Below are 19,317 nucleotides of genomic sequence, written 5' to 3'. Positions count from 1 at the left end.
GAATTTGTAAGGTGCAGAATAGACATTGGGGATACGGATACCACTTAAATCAAATATCCCCAACCAAAGTGACAATTGTCACCCCTCCGTTTAAGCAACAAGAATTAAAAGTTACATTTTAATAAAATACAATAACACAACATACATCTAATTAAAGTGTGCCCCAGGTAAGACTGATTCAGTCTTTTCTTGCATCTTACCGCAAGGCCCCTCCTTTTCCAGTAAAGTTCTCTGAAACTTGTTCTGGGAGCACCACCAACAGGTTATACCAAAAATCAACCTTTAATGACAACAATGTTCGTTTAACAAATAACTAACAGCTTCATGAGATTATGTGCGGATTCAAACAAACCTTTCCTTAAAATTTCCTAAAATACATCTGTGTGCAGAAACCTGTGTGTCCTTGTATCTCTTCTATTGTTTTAATAATTGTTTTAATTAAAAACTATTTTGATATGATATACAGACAGATCTAATCTATAAAATCAGTGTCTGAATTACAGGGTAGCAGCCCCTCTATTGTCTATATCACATGTTGTAATATCATGTATATCTTTCCTCCTGTTGTCGGCCATGGATCAGACTATGGAACAGGATTTTAAATATGGCTGTGCGTTCCAAGAAGGTTTAGTATGCGTTCCAACATCGGCACAATAAAACATAGTCAAATGTATATGTCACAGCATTAATATTAGGAACATGCATTATTTTCATACATACTAGTTATATTATATGTACACAAAAAAACTGAATAAGATCAATTGCATAAAACACTGAATAAAAAAAAATATTATTTAAAATAATAAAATTGTATAATAATATAAGCTGTGCTGCCGCAAAATGAAGGTGTGTGCCAGTGGTGTCCAGGTGTGCACTACTGATGCATCACCTCTCCAGGCACCCTTCCATCCATCAAGGTGATTGTACACTGGAGCTCCCCTGACCCCACCACCATTAGTTCTAGTAAATAGCAGGCGGCAGGCTCGGGATGTTCAGCGCGGCTCGGGTGGACTCGGGATTTCAGGTGCCCGAATCCTCCCAAGCCGCCCTGAACAACCCGAGCCAGGCACATATTATGATCGTGGCAGGGGCTGGGGCAGGGCACAGGAGCTCCGGCGTTAGGTGCCGGAGGAGACATGAGGGGGGGGGGGAGATACAGAAGAGTGGCCCACAACTCTGTGGTGGGTTTTGCTGGAGCAGGACAATCCTGTCCCGGTAGGTTTGTCCTTCCCCAGCAAAACCCACTGCTCAAGGGGTTAATAAGGTTTATATCTTTAGTAAAACACTTGCTGCACTCAGAGCATGGATATGGCTGATCCCCTGTGTGATTCCTTTGCCGTATAACAAGTTTTGGGGGTTTTATTCTAATTGTATTGCAAGGTTGGGAATTCGCAGCCTTGTGAGTCCACCAAACCTTGCCTTCAAATCCCGGGCTGCTCACCCCAACTTGCAGCAGGTGTTCCCACGCACAGGCTGTGAATGGATGTTTAACATAAACATCCATTCGCAGGCTGTGGGGAAACACCTACATCATTTGGTGGTCACCGACCATTGAATGATGTGGAAGGCACACGCACATCTAAGGTTACTCAGAGCAACCATAGATGTGTGTGCATTCTGAAGGAAGTGGACAGGCAGCTGACATCTGGTGCTAATGCTTCATCATTAGCATGAGAACACCCAGCGTTCTCATGGGATCACCCATGAAGCGCTGGGTGTTCCCATATGAAAATGGACCAGTTTGCGCCCCCTGTCTCCCCCAGGTTGTTCGCTATGGTTGCACGCACCCAGCGTCTGCACATGAGAAGAAATTACCCTGCACAAGTGCAGACACATAACATCACAGCCACCCGGCTCTGCTTTAAAATGTCATCTTATGCTATGCCAAAAGCAAAACATCGGACCATTGCGAATGAAGGGGTCGAGGAATGGACATGAATAAGGTCCCTTGTTTCTTAGTGAAACACTTGCTACATTTAGAACATTAATGTGTTTTTATCCTGTGTGAATCCTCTGATGAAGAAGAAGATTTCTCTTTTCTGTAAAACACTTTCTGCATTCAAAGCATTGAAACGGTTTCTCTCCTGTGTGACTTCTCTGATGTTCAGAAAGATGTGATTTCTGGGAAAAACACTTTCTGCATTCAGAGCATTGAAATGGTCTCTCTCCTGTGTGACTCCTCTGATGGATGAGAAGATGTGATTTACGTATAAAGCATTTGTCACACTCAGAGCAAATAAATGGTCTCTCTCCTGTGTGAATCCTCTGATGTATAATAAGAATTGACTTACAGGTAAAACTCTTGCTACACTCAGAACATGTAAATGGCTTCTCTCCAGTGTGACTCCTCTGATGTCTGAGAAGATGTGAGTTAGATGTAAAGCATTTGTCACACTCAGAGCACAGATGTGGTCTCTCTCCTGTGTGACTCCTCTGATGTCTGAGAAGATGTGAGTTAGATGTAAAGCATTTGTCACACTCAGAGCACAGATATGGTCTCTCTCCTGTGTGAATCCTCTGATGGATGAGAAGCTGTGATTTACATGTAAAGCGTTTGTCACACTCAGAGCACAGATGTGGTCTCTCTCCTGTGTGACTCCTCTGATGTATGAGAAGCTGTGATTTATATGTAAAGCGTTTGTCACACTCAGAGCACAGATGTGGTCTCTCTCCTGTGTGACTCCTCTGATGTCTGAGAAGCGCTGATTTACATGTAAAGCGTTTGTCACACTCAGAGCACAGATGTGGTCTCTCTCCTGTGTGAATTCTCTGATGGATGAGAAGCTGTGATTTATATGTAAAGCGTTTTTCACACTCAGAGCACAGATGTGGTCTCTCTCCTGTCAGACTCATCATGTATTAGATAAGATAGAAGTTAGCTGTGGAAGGTTTCTCCCATGCAGAAAATGAGAATGTCTTTAGTGAATCCTTCAGAGGTGTATAGAATAACACTGTGTATAGTTGGCTTTATCAGAGAATTATGTCCATTCATCGATGTCTTCTAATGTTCTTAGAATTTCTGTATTTTATCTGTAACACGAAAAAAATCAATATTTAAAATATAGAAATGACCGGTGTAGATCTAGTTATTTTTATTTTCAAATAAGCACGACATGTAATAATAGATTATTCAATGCATGTGAGACTGATATATATCCATGGCAATAGGCAAACATCCAAATGGTATATTATAGCAAATACAGTGGGTAAGAAATAGCACAATATAATAGTCAGTAATGTCATTCCATTAATATACCACATAAATATGATGCCGCTTGTCATAAATGAGGAATAAATACATGAAAAAACTTCCAAGAAACCTTTGTGGAGATAATAGCAGTATTGCTGTCCATAAATATATCATAAGCCAATGCATGAGAAGATAAGAAAGGGGCAGGGGGTGAGAGGAGCCGCACATGAGAAGGCTGAAATTACCCCCTGTCATATGTTGTATCATGTTAATCATAATATATGTTAATAGTATTTTATTGCAATAATCTTAGTGAATCATCATTCCTTTATTATATTTGTACAAACAAAAAACTGAGAATTATATATATATTATAATAAATATGTTTTTTTTTTATAGAAAAATAATATATTTTTTCCAAAATGCAAGTTATTTGATCTTGTATTATCTAATTATATTAATGTAGAATGTATAATAACAGTATACACTTTGAAAACACTGCCCTGGCATAGAATATAGAGGTATTACACATATGAGCACACAGCAATTAGAGAAATATATATACATATATATATATATACACACAAGTAACTAGCCAATATAACAATAATGTCAGCTCCCAAACAGGGCAAAACGTGAAGCTCCATTGGGCGCCATCTAGTGACTGCCAGCATGCACAACACTCCAATTCCCCCATAAAGGTGAGGAGCAGCATTATCCTTTTATTGTGTCAGATATATTATACAAATGATCCCACAGTATGATAGAGAATATATAGATATAGTCCATATGGTACTTATACATGATATCATAGAACTGATGAAGAACACATAGAGATATATATTGTACATATTACTGATTATATATATTGTATCACATATGGTATTATACAGTATAATTATGTGACATCTAAATGATTCCTGCCCCTACATTACTGACACATACAATTGTGATGTAAAATGATAAAGTCCCTTTAATATATTTATATATATATAATGTGAGCTTTCATGAATTTGTATATTTATTTATGAATACTTAACTGCAATGTCACACATAGAATATGGCCATATTATTCTATTATATAGTAATATTAACTAATTATATATTGGCCGAATAAAATGTAATTACTAATAACAAGGCAATATTCACAAAAGAATTGTAAAACTGATTGTGTAATTATCAGCATAATCTTATGTATAATATAATTACCTTACTCTGGGGATCCTTCCTCTGTCTCTCTCTTACTCCTCCGTCCTCCCAGCTCTCCAACCAGTAACTGATCCAGCAGCTCCTCCATCAGCTCCCAGTGGCCTGATACAGCCTATTTATAGTCACTCCTCCCCATCTCTCCCCAGTAGTTCCCAGGATGCCCTGCAGGAATTCTTACACTGAGAGGTGACATGTAAATTAGGGTCACATAACACTAGTATACAGTCATTCACCACAGCAGCTCCTCCTGCCCAGCTCCTTGTCTTGTAAATGAGGTGTAAATATTCCTAAAGTCACTTACTACAATGGAAAATGCTAATTACACCCTGGCAGGGTAACACCTTGTATTCTAATTAGATCACAGCAGCCTCTGGCATCCTGTTATGTCACCAAAGGGGCCTTTTGTTTAGGAGTCACCTATTGTCTGGCCAGAGTTTCAGCAGAAAGACTTGTTCTACATATCAGTAATAGAAGGAAAAGCACTCTCTTTTTATTTGGGCACTTTTTTAAATGTATCTCCTCTATTCACATAATAGAAGATATCATTTATACTGCAAAACCAGTGTGATATTGCAGTGTAAATGATTGCCACTTTAAGAAAAACTGGAGATCTATTACCAAATCTCTCATTTTCTGAATCTCTCACCCTATTACATTTCACCCCTATGTATCACTTATGCTGTGTACACACGGGGGCGATAGGGGCTGAAATCGCTGGGAATATGGTCGCTGAGCAACCATATTGCCAGTGATTGGAGTGTGCACCAGCGATAAATCACCGGGTGCGCGCTCCCGGTTTCAGCCCCTGAATGGTCGCTGGACAGAGGAACATACTCCTCCGACCAGCGACTTCCATTGCCTCTTCTCCCGGCAGTGTGACATTTTCATCTGCGACCATCTCTGGTCGCAGATGAAAACGGGACACTGAGCAATATGATAATATATATAGTTAGTTTCACAGTCTGTACAAAAGTGAAACACATATATGTTACCAGTGATAATCTAATTAGGTATAAACAGTGTGTTTATAGTACATCACATACGGGCGGGTGGCAAAAGACAATGCTAAGAACACTTCAGCAATAATAATAGTCTTATTTCATGTTTGAATGTTGCCTTCAGCCCGAGAGTAGTCACGTGACTTGATATGAGAGCACACAATTACTGGTGTAATTATACAATTATCCCAGTGAATGTGCTTTTAGATGGAAACATCACATTTCTAGTGCAAGACAAGTAACTATGACAATATCGGGATATAATCTCACACTGTACTGTCTGCTGTAGGTATATCTTTTTCCCAAGATTGTCAATCAGTGACTAGTATAATGTAAGATGATTAATAAAACAATTTCACATCATTTGTATGGACAATTTGTATGTTACATATCCATAGAGGCAGGTAGCCAGGGAATATATTGTCAGGTAATGCAAGAGGTATAATGGCGTCAGTGTCCGCCTTATTAACTGACAGCAGCTTTTATATAACACAGAGTATTCTGTACTGTTCTTCATGGCAGGTAACTATCCATACATCTGTGTCTTATTGGTTCAAGGTATGAATAACTGTCTCCCCTTAGTAAATTAATAAGAGACAGTGTAGTTATAGGAGAACAGTCTCCCCGGTGTGACCCTAATTTACATGTCACCTCTCAGTGTCCAATGTATCTCCTTATGGTCTCTCTTCCACTTTTCAACAATGAATCTAAAACACAACTTGTGCAATGTAAAAGACATAAGGACCTTATCTAACCCTTTACCTAATAGACAAATGATCAGCATCTATCACCCAGAACACTTCCTTCTGGCCCCAAATCTCTGATTTACTACATAACCAACTGCTAGCACACACTTGTTTTCCCAAATTAAGGTCATCCATCTCTGCTTGGACCAGACCAGGACCAGTATGGATGCAGTTTTTATTGGGACTCCGATATTGGCATTGGGACTGTTATTATTATATATAATTATAGGATCGACCATCATTTACATCACAAACATCACTAAACTTATCCCCACGTGGTTATATACTGTAACAACATATGCTTGGACTGTGCTTCTAGGAGTCAGACACCATCGGTTGTCCCATAAAATCGGTCTGGTGAGAATCACATGGACAAGCAGAGACATTTCCTAATATACATCTGTGTGCAGGAACCTGTGTGTCATTTTATCTCTTCTATTCTTTTAATACTTGGTTTAATAAAAGCTATTTAGATATGATATACAGGCAATCTATTCTATAAGTATTCTATCAGTGTCTGAATTACAGGGTAACAGCCCCTCTATTGTCTGTATCACTGGGTGATCACATGTTGTAATATAATGTATATCTTTCCTTCTGTTGTCGGCCATGGATCAGACTATGGAACAGGAGCTGGATCCCTTGTTTTATCTCCCTATATATGAGACCAATGTATGTCTCATATGTATTGGGTAAAAGAGTGAAAGGAAGACATATATTAGTGTAATGTCTTAGTGACACAAGGATATATACGAAGGGGAATGAGATGGTGAATTCCTGGGTATATAGGAGATCCCGTACCCTCACTCACTCTAAGTGTTTGTTATGCAGTCACATCAAGGTATCTTTAGATTTTTTCTCTTGGGACACCACTGTGCTCAAACAAAGAAGGAGTCAGTGCGTACCGTACTGACATGTACGAATATAATGCCTCTCCTATCAAGGTATCTTTTGGTCCACTGGCTGTCCTTGAGTCCCCTTTATATCAAATGGTGCTCATGCGTTCCCAGTGGTCCCAAAGAAAGGAGGAGAGTACAGATGGACTCAATAATAAAGTTTTATTTAGGTGACAAAAAATGGGTGCATCAAAACAAACTGCCCCCAAGCTGGTAGGTTAAAGGATTACCTGAAGAGACGGTGCGTGGCCACCCACCACTAACCAGGCAATTCCAGGGGTACAGATGTAGTCAGCACAGGTCCTCTCCACCAACGCGTTTCGACAGACAAGCTGTCTTTGTCAAGGTTGGAGGTTAACTGTGCTAGGTGGTGGTATTTATACCTGTGGCATAGATCAGCAATGATAGCTGGAAGTCCGCCTCAAAAAGGGGAGGGGGAAATACCGGAAGTGTACATAATCAGATTAAACTACATGTTCCGAGAGGTATACGCAGATGGACACACGCAGATGGACCGCATGTGTCACTTCCGCCTTCCTATATGTGCCCAGGCTTATTTGGGCACATATAGGAAGGCGGAAGTGACACATGCGGTCCATCTGCGTGTCACCCGCAACTTCCGGGACCAATACACATTGCCACAGTATGGGAGGCGGCGGAAGTGACGTTTATGCATCTTGGATGCTTGTCACCCGCCGCATCTTCCGGACAGCACTTCCTCACAATGTCAAAGTATGCGAGGTGGCGGAAGTGACGATTATGCGCTCTGGACGCGCATCACCCGCTGCCTCCTATGGACAGTCCTACACAAACGGAGGTATGCGGAAGTGACGTTTGCGTTCCAGATGCGCGTCACCCGCTACTTCTGGGTACGGAGAAAATGCTTAAAAAGCATTCTCCACATACACTATATATTTCAACTAGGTGATTCATCGCGCCCTCCGGGCGCTCTTCACACCGTCGTGAGGGGCTTTGCCCCATTAGAAGTAGGAATATATGTGAGTGTGAAATGTAGTGTAATTTGCTGAATAATGTGCTTACAGTGCATTTGAGAGCATAAATGTTTTTTAATGAAAGTGCATATAAGGTACGGATGTGTGTGTGTGTGTAGTTGTGAGTATAGGAGGCACGGAGGGGTGTGTGAGTAGTTGTGAGTAATGGAGGCATGGATGGGTGTGTGTATTTTTGAGGCATGGATGGATGGGGGTGTGTGTGTGTGTATTTGTTTGTATTAGAGGCATGGCTGTGTGTGTGTGTGTATAGTTGTGAGCATTGGAGACATGGATGTGTGTGTGTATTGGAGGCATGGATGTGTGTGTGTAGTTGTGAGTATTGGAGGCATAAGTGAGTGTGTGGCTAAACGCACACTAAATAGTGTGCAATGAAATGTTTAAGGGAGCAGAGCTGTGTTTGAAAAGGCGTTGGTGGTGTAGTGGTATGGGGTGGTGGGTGGTACTTACATATGGTGTTGGACAGTGAAGTTTGGTGGCAGCAGGTTGTGGAGAGTGTAAATAGATGTGGGGATGTGTTAGGTGCAGTAGTGCGAGGTGCATGCGTATTGCAGATGTGAGTGTAAAATGTGAGGTTTAGTGAGTGGTGTAGGGTGCTGGAGTTAATAGAGATATAGGGTAGGTAGTGTGAAGGGTGTGTGATGTAGGTGGGAGTATTAGAGGCATAGATGTGTGTGTGTGTGTGTATGTAGTTGGTAGTTTTGGAGGCATGTATGGTTATGGGTGTGTGTGTAGTTGGGAGTATTGGAGCCATGAATGGGTGTGTGTAGTTGGGAGTATTGGAGGCATTGATGGGTGGGTGTGTGTGTGTGGGTGAGTGGGTGAGTGAGTTGGTAGTATTGGAGACATGTATGGGAATGGGTGTGTGTGTGTTTAGTTGTGAGTATTGGAGGCATGAATGGGTGTGTGTGTAGTTGTGAGTATTGGAGGCATTGATGGGTGTGTGTAGTTGTGAGTATTGGAGGCATGAATGGGTGTGTGTGTAGTTGGGAGTATTGGAGGCATTGATGGGGGTGTATATGTGTGTAGTTGTGAGTGTGTTGGAGAGTGAAGATTGGTGGCAGCACGGCGTAGAGAGTGTAAATAGATGTGGGGATGTGTAGTGGTATGGGCTGCTGGGTGGTACTTACATATGGTGTTGGAGAGTGAAGATTGGTGGCAGCACGGGGTGGAGAGTGTAAATAGATGTGGGGATGTGTTAGTTGAAGTAGTGTGAGGTGCATGTGTATTGATATGTGTGTGTGTGTGTGTGTAGTTTTGAGTATTGTTGGCACGGATGGGTGTGTGTATAGTTGTGAATATAGGAGGCATGGAGGGGTGTGTGAGTAGTTGTGAGTATTGGAGGCATAAGTGTGTGTGTGTGTGTGTGTGTGGCAAAACGCACACAATATAGTGTGCGATGAAATGTTTAAGGGAGGTTGTGTTAGAAAAGGCGTTGGTGGTGTAGTGGTATGGGGTGCTGGGTGCCATAAGCCTACCCAAGTAGTACATGGTTAGTGAGAGTGCAGCGTGATCAGGTTATGGAGGGTGGGGCTGACCGGCACCCCATAGATAGAGAGGCGTTGGTAGTGTAGTGGTATGGGGTGGTGGGTGCCATACGTCTGCTAAAGTAGTAAATGCAGCACGGTAATGTTTAAGGGGTAGCTGCTGTTTTACTACTTTAGCACACATATTATGGCACCCACTACCCCATGGTGGTGTAGTGGTATGGGGTGGATGGCATAGTACTTACAGTCTTGTGCAGTGGTGGTCAGCAGCAGTCCGTGGGTCCGGGAGAGTGCTGCTCTGCGTCATCTATGGGCGGCTTGCGGTGTAATTAAGGTGGCAGTGGCGGGCGCACGGCAATGTAGTGTGCGGCTCTGTAGATCCTGGTGGGTGTTGGGAGACGGGTCTTCCTCTGGAGCATGGCAGTGTACGGGCAGCGGCTGGCGCATGGCAATGTCTTGATTTGCCGGGTATGTGGAGACGGCAGTGGGTGGGCAGGGGCGGGTCTTGTGGCGTGCGCACGGCAATGAGCTGTGTGTCTGTGACAGATGCGGGCGGGTGTGGGGGGACGGCTCCTCCGACAGAGCGAAGGCACTGGTTGGCTGGCTGGGTAAAGAAGGTGCCAGCGGCGGGCGCACGGCAAGGCTGTGCGTCTGAGTGATGCTGGCGGGTGTGGGGGACGGGATCTTCGACAGTGAGGGCAGGGGGGGGGGCAGCTAGTATCAGGGCGTGTAGTGCTGGAAGGGGTGGTGAGGACGGGCCGAGGGAGATGCAGGCTTATTGGTGAAGGGGGTGCGGGTGTGGGCGTGCTGTGCTTTGGTGGGGCGGGGGGTATGGCGGTGTTTGTGCTGAGAGGGGGAGTGGTGCTTGTTAGCAACTACATCTGTTATGAGAGTGAGGGGGAAGGGGCGCGCGGTGTGTAGCGGGGGGGGGGGGTGGTGGCAGTGTATGGTGGGGGGGAGCACGGTGTGTAGCCTTGGAGCTGGCCGTGTATGGGCGGCCATAGGGGGGGTGTTGGGCTTGGAGGGGGTGGGTAGTGCATACTTGCCGACTTTTGAGCTGGGCTTTGCGGGAGAGAGCAGCTTGTTAGAGGAAATAGGGGGCGTGGGAGCTCTCAAACGTAATTTGGATAGCTCCGCCCATGGTCCCGCCTCATTTACGGCATGTAAATGGGGCGGGCCATGGGCGGAGCTATGCAAAGTACATTTCAGAGTGTACATTATAGGTACATTTTGCAAATTTGAAAATCTTTCCTTCTTCCCTCCCTCCCTCCACGACGCTGCTGCTTTATAAAAAGAAATGTTCCTCTCCTCCTGCACCTTATATGTTATAAGGTAGTGGGGACTGGGGAGGGGAGCAATTTTTATGAAGCTGCAGCGGCAGCGGCAGCGTGGGGGTCTGTAGCGAGGGGGGGGAGAAGAGACAGCCTGAGCCCGAGCCCTATTAAAGAAAACAGCGGGGAGCAGAGGGAGAGAAGCAGGAGGGAAGCCTGCCGCTAGCTTACCATGTACTCTGCGGCGCTGCCCTCTGCTGCTCCCGTGTCTGCCCCATGCTGTCACTGTGCTGCCGCTGCCAGGGCTATGACGGTGACCTGACCACGTCCGGTAGTACAGAACCCCAGCCGGCATGTAATAGGAAAGCCGCGAGGTCACCGTCAGCCCCTGCGCTTTGTAACTTGCGCATGCGCAGTCACTGGGGTTTTTTTTTTTTGACAGGCAGCCTAAAAGGCGGGAGGATCCCATAGATTCCCGGGAGACCGGGAGAAGGGATCAAAAAGCGGGATACTCCCGCTAAATGCGGGAGGGTCGGCAACCCCATACCCTCCAACATGTGAGGGTCAGAATTCGGTACAAAAAAAAAAAAAAAAAAAAAAAATCCGGGAGGGGCGTGGCTTCGGGAAAAGGGGCGTGGTCTTGCCGATAGTTTCAATACCCACCGTGTGTGAGTTGAACATAATAATTTACCTGCCCCGCTGGTCCTCTCCTGCTGCGCTGCGCATCGATCAGGTCTCTGACTGACAAACAGCATGCATAAGTGAAGTTCTTCTCCCGTCTATCCCCGAGCAGGAGGAGACCGTGTCCTCCCTTGGTGCACCTTGGGAGTTGTAGTCTGGTTCGGCGGCTCCCCTTCAGGCTTCCTGGGGAATAGCCGGCAGTCTGAAACTACAACTCCAAGAGTCCCCCTAGCCTCCTCGGCTGAGACAGAGAAGTGCAGGAAATGGAAGGAGGCGACACGCTGCAGCTGAAGCCTGAAGGCTAGAAAACCGGTACAATAGGTACAGGGTATGCAACCCTGGGGTAGTGTGTGAGGTTGTGTGCCGGCCGGATGATGTGTGTGTGTGTGTGTGTGTGTGTGTGGGGGGGGGGGGCGCGGTGTGTAGCCGTGGGGGGGGGGGGGGGGGCGCGGTGTGTAGCCGTGGGGCGGGGTTAGTGGCCGAGGAGGGGGCGGATTGTGTGGAGAACAGAGGCCAAGGGGGGTGGTGTGTATTACGGAAGTGGCCAGGTTTTGCAGTGTGGCTGACGGTGGACGGGCCTGTCAATCACCCGTGTAACCCCGCCCACCGTTTGCCACACTGCTTTGAGTGACGGATCTGGCTAAATATATAAGAGATATCTAAGTGTAGACGTTTGGGACCCCAACATAGACCTGCATTATTTCAGTTTATTTGTATACCTCTCGGAACATGTAGTTTAATCTGATTATGTACACTTCCGGTATTTCCCCCTCCCCTTTTTGAGGCGGACTTCCAGCTATCATTGCTGATCTATGCCACAGGTATAAATACCACCACCTAGCACAGTTAACCTCCAACCTTGACAAAGACAGCTTGTCTGTCGAAACGCGTTGGTGGAGAGGACCTGTGCTGACTACATCTGTACCCCTGGAATTGCCTGGTTAGCGGTGGGTGGCCACGCACCGTCTCTTCAGGTAATCCTTTAACCTACCAGCTTGGGGGCAGTTTGTTTTGATGCACCCATTTTTTGTCACCTAAATAAAACTTTATTATTGAGTCCATCTGTACTCCCCTCCTTTCTTTGGGACCACTGGGGATGCATGAGCACCATTTGATATTAAGGGGCCTCAAGGACAGCGAGTGGACCAAAAGATACATTGGGGTAGATGTATCAATCTCCCCTTAACGTTTGTATTTTAACGTTTGCCACTTCTCCTGGCATAACGCTTAGGAGCAGGGACAGATTTCACCCTAATGTATGTAGCTGGCGCTACTGAGTATCGTTAATCGTTAACTCACCTCCTCATTGCCTTGTCAGACGTTAAGCCGCTGCTTGTCTTCGCCAGCCCCAGGCTGGCGTTAGGTTGATTTTGTCCTTTTTTTTTTTAACACCTCCTCTCCCCCCCTCCGATCCCGCCAGCATGCCGACACCTTGCTCTCCTGTCAGCATGCTGGCTCTGTCGGCTTCCCTGCTCCTCTCCGTCCGTTCTTTTTTTTACTTGTTTTTTATTTTATTTTTTACAGCTCCTTTCCACCCCTCCAATCCGGCCAGCATGCTGACTCCTGCCTCTCATGTCAGCATGCTGGCTTCGGCGGATTCCCCGCTCCCGTCCCCCCTTCCATTATTTTTTTTCCTCGTCTCCTCTGCCCTCCTCCGATGCCGACCAGCATGATGGCACCTGAGTAAGTAGACAGCATGTTTCTGATGCTGGCTTCTTTTTTTTTTTACATCTGCTTTCCCACCCTCCCCCCCAACCCCCTTCTAATGCCACAAGAAATCGGGCCGTATAGAAGAAATTTTTTCCCTATCACTGAAGGGACCCCGCCGAGTGAAATCACTTCACTATAGGGACCCTCAGAGCAGGGATCCCGGTGGGGGTGTAGGCGGGAATCTTATTCAAAAGACCGGCCGCCAGCTGATTGGTTGAGCGCTCAGCCAATCCGCGGCCACTCTGACTTTTTAAAAAGGATGCTTTGTACTCTCCCGCCGCTACCATTAGCCTGATCTCTTCCCCGTGGTCCCCTCCAGCAAGCGGGAGAATAGAAACCATCCTTTTCAAAAGACTGTGCTGCAGCTGATTGGCTGAGAACTGAGCCAATCAGCTGATGGCCAGGCTTTTGAAAGAGGGTCCCTCTTACTCTCCTGCCGTGCCACCGCTCTCCGTGGGACCCTGCAGCGTTTCATTTTAAGGAAGGTACATGGTGAAATATCCTTCCTCTCCTCCTCCTCCCTCTCCCTCCAAATCCACCAGCATGCCAAGTCTTGCGGCTATAGACTTGCTGCCACTTTCCCGTACCTCTTTCTTTTTTGTTTTTTATTTTATTATGGGCAGGCGGTTGCCCCACTCCGCGACCCCCCCAGACGACACTTGTCTCTACTGTCGGCATGCTGGCTCCGCTGGCTTCCCCGCTCCAGGTTAACATTTTTTTGGCAGCGCATCTCCCCCCCCCCCTCCTCCGATCCCGCCAGCATGCCGGCAGTAGAGACAAGTGTCGGCATGCTGGGATCGGAGGAGGGGGGGGGGGGAGATGCGCTGCCAAAAAAATGTTAACCTGGAGCGGGGAAGCCAGCGGCGCCAGCATGCCGACAGTAGAGACAAGTGTCGGCATGCTGGGATCGGAGGAGGGGGGGGGGAGATGCGCTGCCAAAAAAATGTTAACCAGGAGCGGGGAAGCCAGCGGCGCAGCATGCCGACAGTAAAGACAAGTGTTGGCATGCTGGGATCGGAGGAGGGGGGGGGAGATGCGCTGCCAAAAAAATGTTAACATGGAGCGGGGAAGCCAGCGGCGCCAGCATGCTGAGTAAAAAACAAAGGGGTAGGCATGCTGGTGATATCGGAGGAGGAGGGGGGGATGCGCTGCCCCCCCCCCCCCCCAAAAAAAAAACAGGTATAAAAAAAAGAGGGGGAAGGGGAGCGGGGAAGCCGGTGGAGCCAGCATGCTGACAGTAGAGCAAGGTGTCGGCATGCTGGCGGGATCGGAGGGGGGAGAGGAGGTGTTAAAAAAAAAGGACAACATCAACCTAACGCCAGCCTGGGGCTGGCGAAGAGAAGCAGCGGCTTTAACGTCTGACAAGGCAATAATACATTGCCTTAGACGTTAAAGCTTATAGCTTCAAGCCGGAGGACAGCGCCTGAACGTTAAGTTCAGGGCTGCCTCAGGGGGACGTTAAAAGTCCCATTCATACATTTAAACAAATCGTAAAAAAGTCATTTTACTAGCGTTAAGTGCTACATAAGCACTTAACGGTGGTTAGTACATCTGCCCCCTTGATAGGAGAGGCATTATATTCGTACATGTGAGTACGGTACGCACCGACTCCTTCTTTGTTTGAGCACAGTGGTGTCCCAAGAGAAAAAATCTAAAGATACCTTGATGTGACTGCATAACAAACACTTCGAGTGAGTGAGGGTACGGGATCTCCTATATACCCAGGAATTCACCATCTCATTCCCCTTCGTATATATCCTTGTGTCACTAAGACATTACACTAATATATGTCTTCCTTTCACTCTTTTACCCAATACATATGAGACATACATTGGTCTCATATATAGGGAGATAAAACAAGGGATCCAGCGCCCATCTTACATTGGTTCTTTCCAAAGAATATCGACTACCAGAGGATTCCGGTGTTCCTCATCTTCCACTATACGGCAGCAGGATCCTGGCTTTGCGCCTTGGGACTATACTTTTCTGTCTTTCCAGTATATGGAACAGGAGCGTCCATGTACTATCAGTGACAGCAGTAGCGCTGATTCCAATTCTAATATTAAAATAAATATGTGGGAAAGTGTAATATAGGACAATACAGGATCAGTGTTGGATAATCTCATTGAAGCCCTAAGCTCAACCTATAATGCTGCTTTCACACTGCAGAGACAGGTAAAGACCCGGCATTCTTAAACGGCACTTTAAAAAGGGTCTGAGCCTTAACACCTTTCACATTGCAGGTGAAACCCATTTTTAAAAAACATTTAATAGAATTCACACATTCAACCCCCAAGGGACACGGTTCAAGCCATAGAAATAGAGCCTTTCACACTGCCAAAAAATGACTCTTAAATGGGTAGAACCCTGATTTTTACCTATTTAACAAATACCGGTATATGTTAAATGGGTAAAGCCCCCTGGAGCTTTCCCACTGCAGCTCTACCCGTTTAAAAAGGCTAAAAAAAGGCAATTTACCATTTAAGAGCTGCAGTGGGAAAGGGGTATGAGCAGTCGGTTGATGGTGAGATGTGTCTGATGGTTAAACATCTCACCAAGAATCTCCTCTTTTATATGGGACTGGTCTTGCTGGTATATAATGCCATATACCATGCTGTGCTACTTATGGTTGGACAAACGCCATAGGCAGGCTAGATGGTGGTGGCTCCATCTGTATCTCTCATGTTCCCATCTTCTAATATGTAGAACAATGTACAAAAGGATTTAATACTTATAAAATATATTAGATCAGCAGCCAAAAACAGAATCATATCATTTATAAGGATCATTTTTTATTCAACAACAAGTATTATGGGGATAACTGTCAGTAACATAAATAGTAGTTACTGATATTGTTTGATTATAATCACTAAGTAATTTTAATTATGTTCTTGATTTAAAACGGGTCTGAGCCTTAAGACCTTTCACATTGCAGGCGAAAACCATTTTTAAAAAGCATTTAATAGCATTCACACATTCAACCCATTTAACCCCCTGGGACACGGTTCAAGCCATAGAAAAAGAGCACTTCACATTTCCCAAAAAATAAATGGTGGGATAACTATCAGCAGCGCCACTGTGACGCACAAATGTTTGTTTGCGGGGTACTTGTTTCCTAGCACGGCCACAATCGCATTGATCTTGTGCCCTTAATAGTGGTATGCGATGGCCCCCGACGCGATGGACCCGATTTCCCATTGAAATGCATTGAAAAGTTAAAAAATCGCGTCGGTCGCGTCGCATGCGGCTAAATAAGCATTAAATGGTCCCGACGCGATGCCCCCGATTTCCCATAGGGAACAATGTTAAATGGCTCAATTTACCCAAATCAACAGGGAACAATGTTAAATGGTCCAGAAACCCCCAAAAACACCCCAGAACAGTGAAATGGCCCCCCAAAATTAGTTAACGCCACCCCACGATCAACGTGAACCCAAAGCGTGGTGAGCGCAGCGAGCCCGCGAGGGGCGGCGGTACGCGTCCTCCGACCTTTTCATACCCCCACTATCCACGTCGGCGTGGAGTTGAGAATAGAATAGTGTGGCGAGCGCAGCGAGCCACCGAGCCCGAAGCGTGGCGAGCGCAGCGAGCCCCGCGAGGGGACGCGGATACCTTCACAGGTAAACGCGTCCCCTCGCGGGCTTCACAGGTGTCCGCGTCGCCACGGACACCTGTGAAGCCCGCGAGGGGACGCGTATAACTGTGAAGGTATCCGCGTCCCCTCGCCACGCTTCGGGCTCGGTGGCTCGCTGCGCTCGCCACACTATTCTATTCTCAACTCCACGCCGACGTGGATAGTGGGGGTATGAAAAGGTCGGAGGACGCGTACCGCCGCCGCTCGCCACGCTTCGGGTTCACGTTGATCGTGGGGTGGCGTTTACTAATTTTGGGGGGCCATTTCACTGTTCTGGGGTGTTTTGGGGGGTTTCTGGACCATTTAACATTGTTCCCTGTTCATTTGGGTAAATTGAGGCATTTAACATTGTTCCCTATGGGAAATCGGGGGCATCGCGTCGGGACCATCGCATGCGATTTTTTAGCACGCATGCGATGCGACCGATGAGATTTTTTACCTACGATGCCCCCGATTAGAATCGGTGTGGCCGTGCTAGGAAACAAGTACCGTTTGCGGTCTTCAAAGCAAAGACAGAACATCCTCTATCTGTGATAACTTGATCTGTTCTTAATCTATTTTTGAGTTTTACATCAAGTTTTATATCAAGAAAAGATATCTTAACATACATTTAAGACCCAACATATCCTTTTATATCATTGCTGATTGGCATTAGGCATTTACAGTCAAAACTGTTTATAAATACATTGCAGCTCAACAATTCCTAAAATTTTCTTATTTTTATATGAAAACAGAATGTTTATGGTTTTGTCTATAACTGTTATCATTTAAAACACTGTCATTTTCCTGCTGTTATGTCGAACAAGTTTTTCTGCTGAAACTCTGCCCAAACAATAAACAAAAGGTTCAATAAATCTAATTAGAATACAAGGTGTTACCCTGCCAGGGTGTAATTAGCGTTTCCCATTGTAGTAAGTGACTTTAGGAATATTTACACCTCATTTACAAGACAAGGAGCTGGGCAGGAGAAGCTGCTGCGGTGAATGACTGTATACTAATGTTATGTGACCCTAATTTACATGTCACCTCTCAGTGTAAGAATTCCTGCAGGGCATCCTGGGAACTACTGGGGAGAGATGGGGAGGAGTGACTATAAATAGGCAGTATCAGGCCACTGGGAGCTGATGGAGGAGCTGCTGGATCAGTTACTGGTTGGAGAGCTGGGTGATCGGAGGAGTAAGAGAGAGACAGAGGAAGGATCCACAGAGTAAGGTAATTATATTATACATGATAATATACTGATAAATATACAATCATTTTTAGATATTATTTTAGAGATTTCTTCTTATCAGTAAGTCATGTTTTATTTGACCAATATATAAATAGTTACTATTACTATATAATAGAATTATATTTAAAAGTTGGATTACTGTGAACGTTGGACCTAATTCAACATGGGTCACTATTTATTATAATTGCAATCCTACCGATTATTGAATAACTGCGCATGTGTAGCATCCACATTGCACATTGCCACATGCAGTTTGTGAATAAATATCCATATACATAGCCGTCACAGATTGATTGAAAGGAAGACACTGTTTAGCAGTGGAAACATGGGGTTCTCTGGTTGTGCTTGTGAATATGCTGGGGTGGCAATGTGATTCTGTGGAGGGTCTCTGATGTCAGCGATGACCACTTCCAGCCTGGCTCTTTATCATATTGTTGGAAGCTTTGGGCAACCCATACAATAGGGCAATATCACATACAATCCTTCGATTTTGATCGCATCTGTGCGATAAATCGAAGGACAGTATGCAAAATAATGGGTCCCTCCGGTTGTATGTTGCATCGAAAAATATTATGTCCTGCACATAATATTTATTAAAATGCATGAACAATGTGGTTTTTAACAAACATTGTTCAGGTAGGTTATTGCTTTTAATTCAACACCAAAAAATATTTTGAAATATTTTCAATAGCTCCTATTTCACACCCCGTATATAGCATTTATCAAGTATGACATCACATAACTGTCTATGGTGTAAGGTTCCTCAAGTAGACTTCCTCCATTATTTCTGGTCTGGTATTTTACTAGGTCAGTTGTGGCTTTGAGTTAGGAAGTTCTCTCTAGGTTACCTAGTCAATTATATTCCATACACAGCTGATGGGCAATCTTTGGGATAATACCTACTACACATAGGACAGCTAAGGTTTGTAGAAAACAAATATTAGCAATTTGTGCTGCTGCTGCCCAGAATTAAATATTACATGTTTTCCATGTTTTCTCCATCCCCCATCCAACAGGGGATCTTGTTGGTAAGGCAGCCCCCCAAAGCAAATATTTATTCAACTGGGAGCACGAAACAAGGGTCTGTTCTACAATATTAAAAAATAATTACATTTTTCTGCCTTCCTTACAGATGTTTCAAAACAGATTATTCCATGTCTTTTTTTAACAGGGACTGGATTGAGTCCTCTCTAAATAAGGATGTCTTAGCCCCAAGTTTTGTTTACATGTGGGAAAGTTATGTTTATAATATAC

General features: G+C 45.1%; 1 protein-coding gene across 1 annotated transcript in view; it reads right to left on the bottom strand.

Moving 5' to 3' along the window:
- Positions 1-1,995: 1,995 nt before the first annotated feature.
- LOC146073298 (uncharacterized) overlaps positions 1,996-19,317 on the bottom strand; it is a 43,358-nt gene continuing 26,036 nt past the window's right edge. The window contains exon 4 of the mRNA XM_083180476.1: positions 1,996-2,828. Coding sequence (XP_083036602.1) covers positions 1,996-2,828 — 833 coding nt within the window. The remainder of the gene's footprint in view (positions 2,829-19,317) is intronic.

The sequence above is a fragment of the Crinia signifera genome, chromosome 4, assembly GCF_055691185.1.
Source record: "Crinia signifera chromosome 4, ASM5569118v1, whole genome shotgun sequence".
NCBI classification, from domain to species: domain Eukaryota; kingdom Metazoa; phylum Chordata; class Amphibia; order Anura; family Myobatrachidae; genus Crinia; species Crinia signifera.
This window is presented reverse-complemented; position numbering and strand designations above follow the sequence as displayed.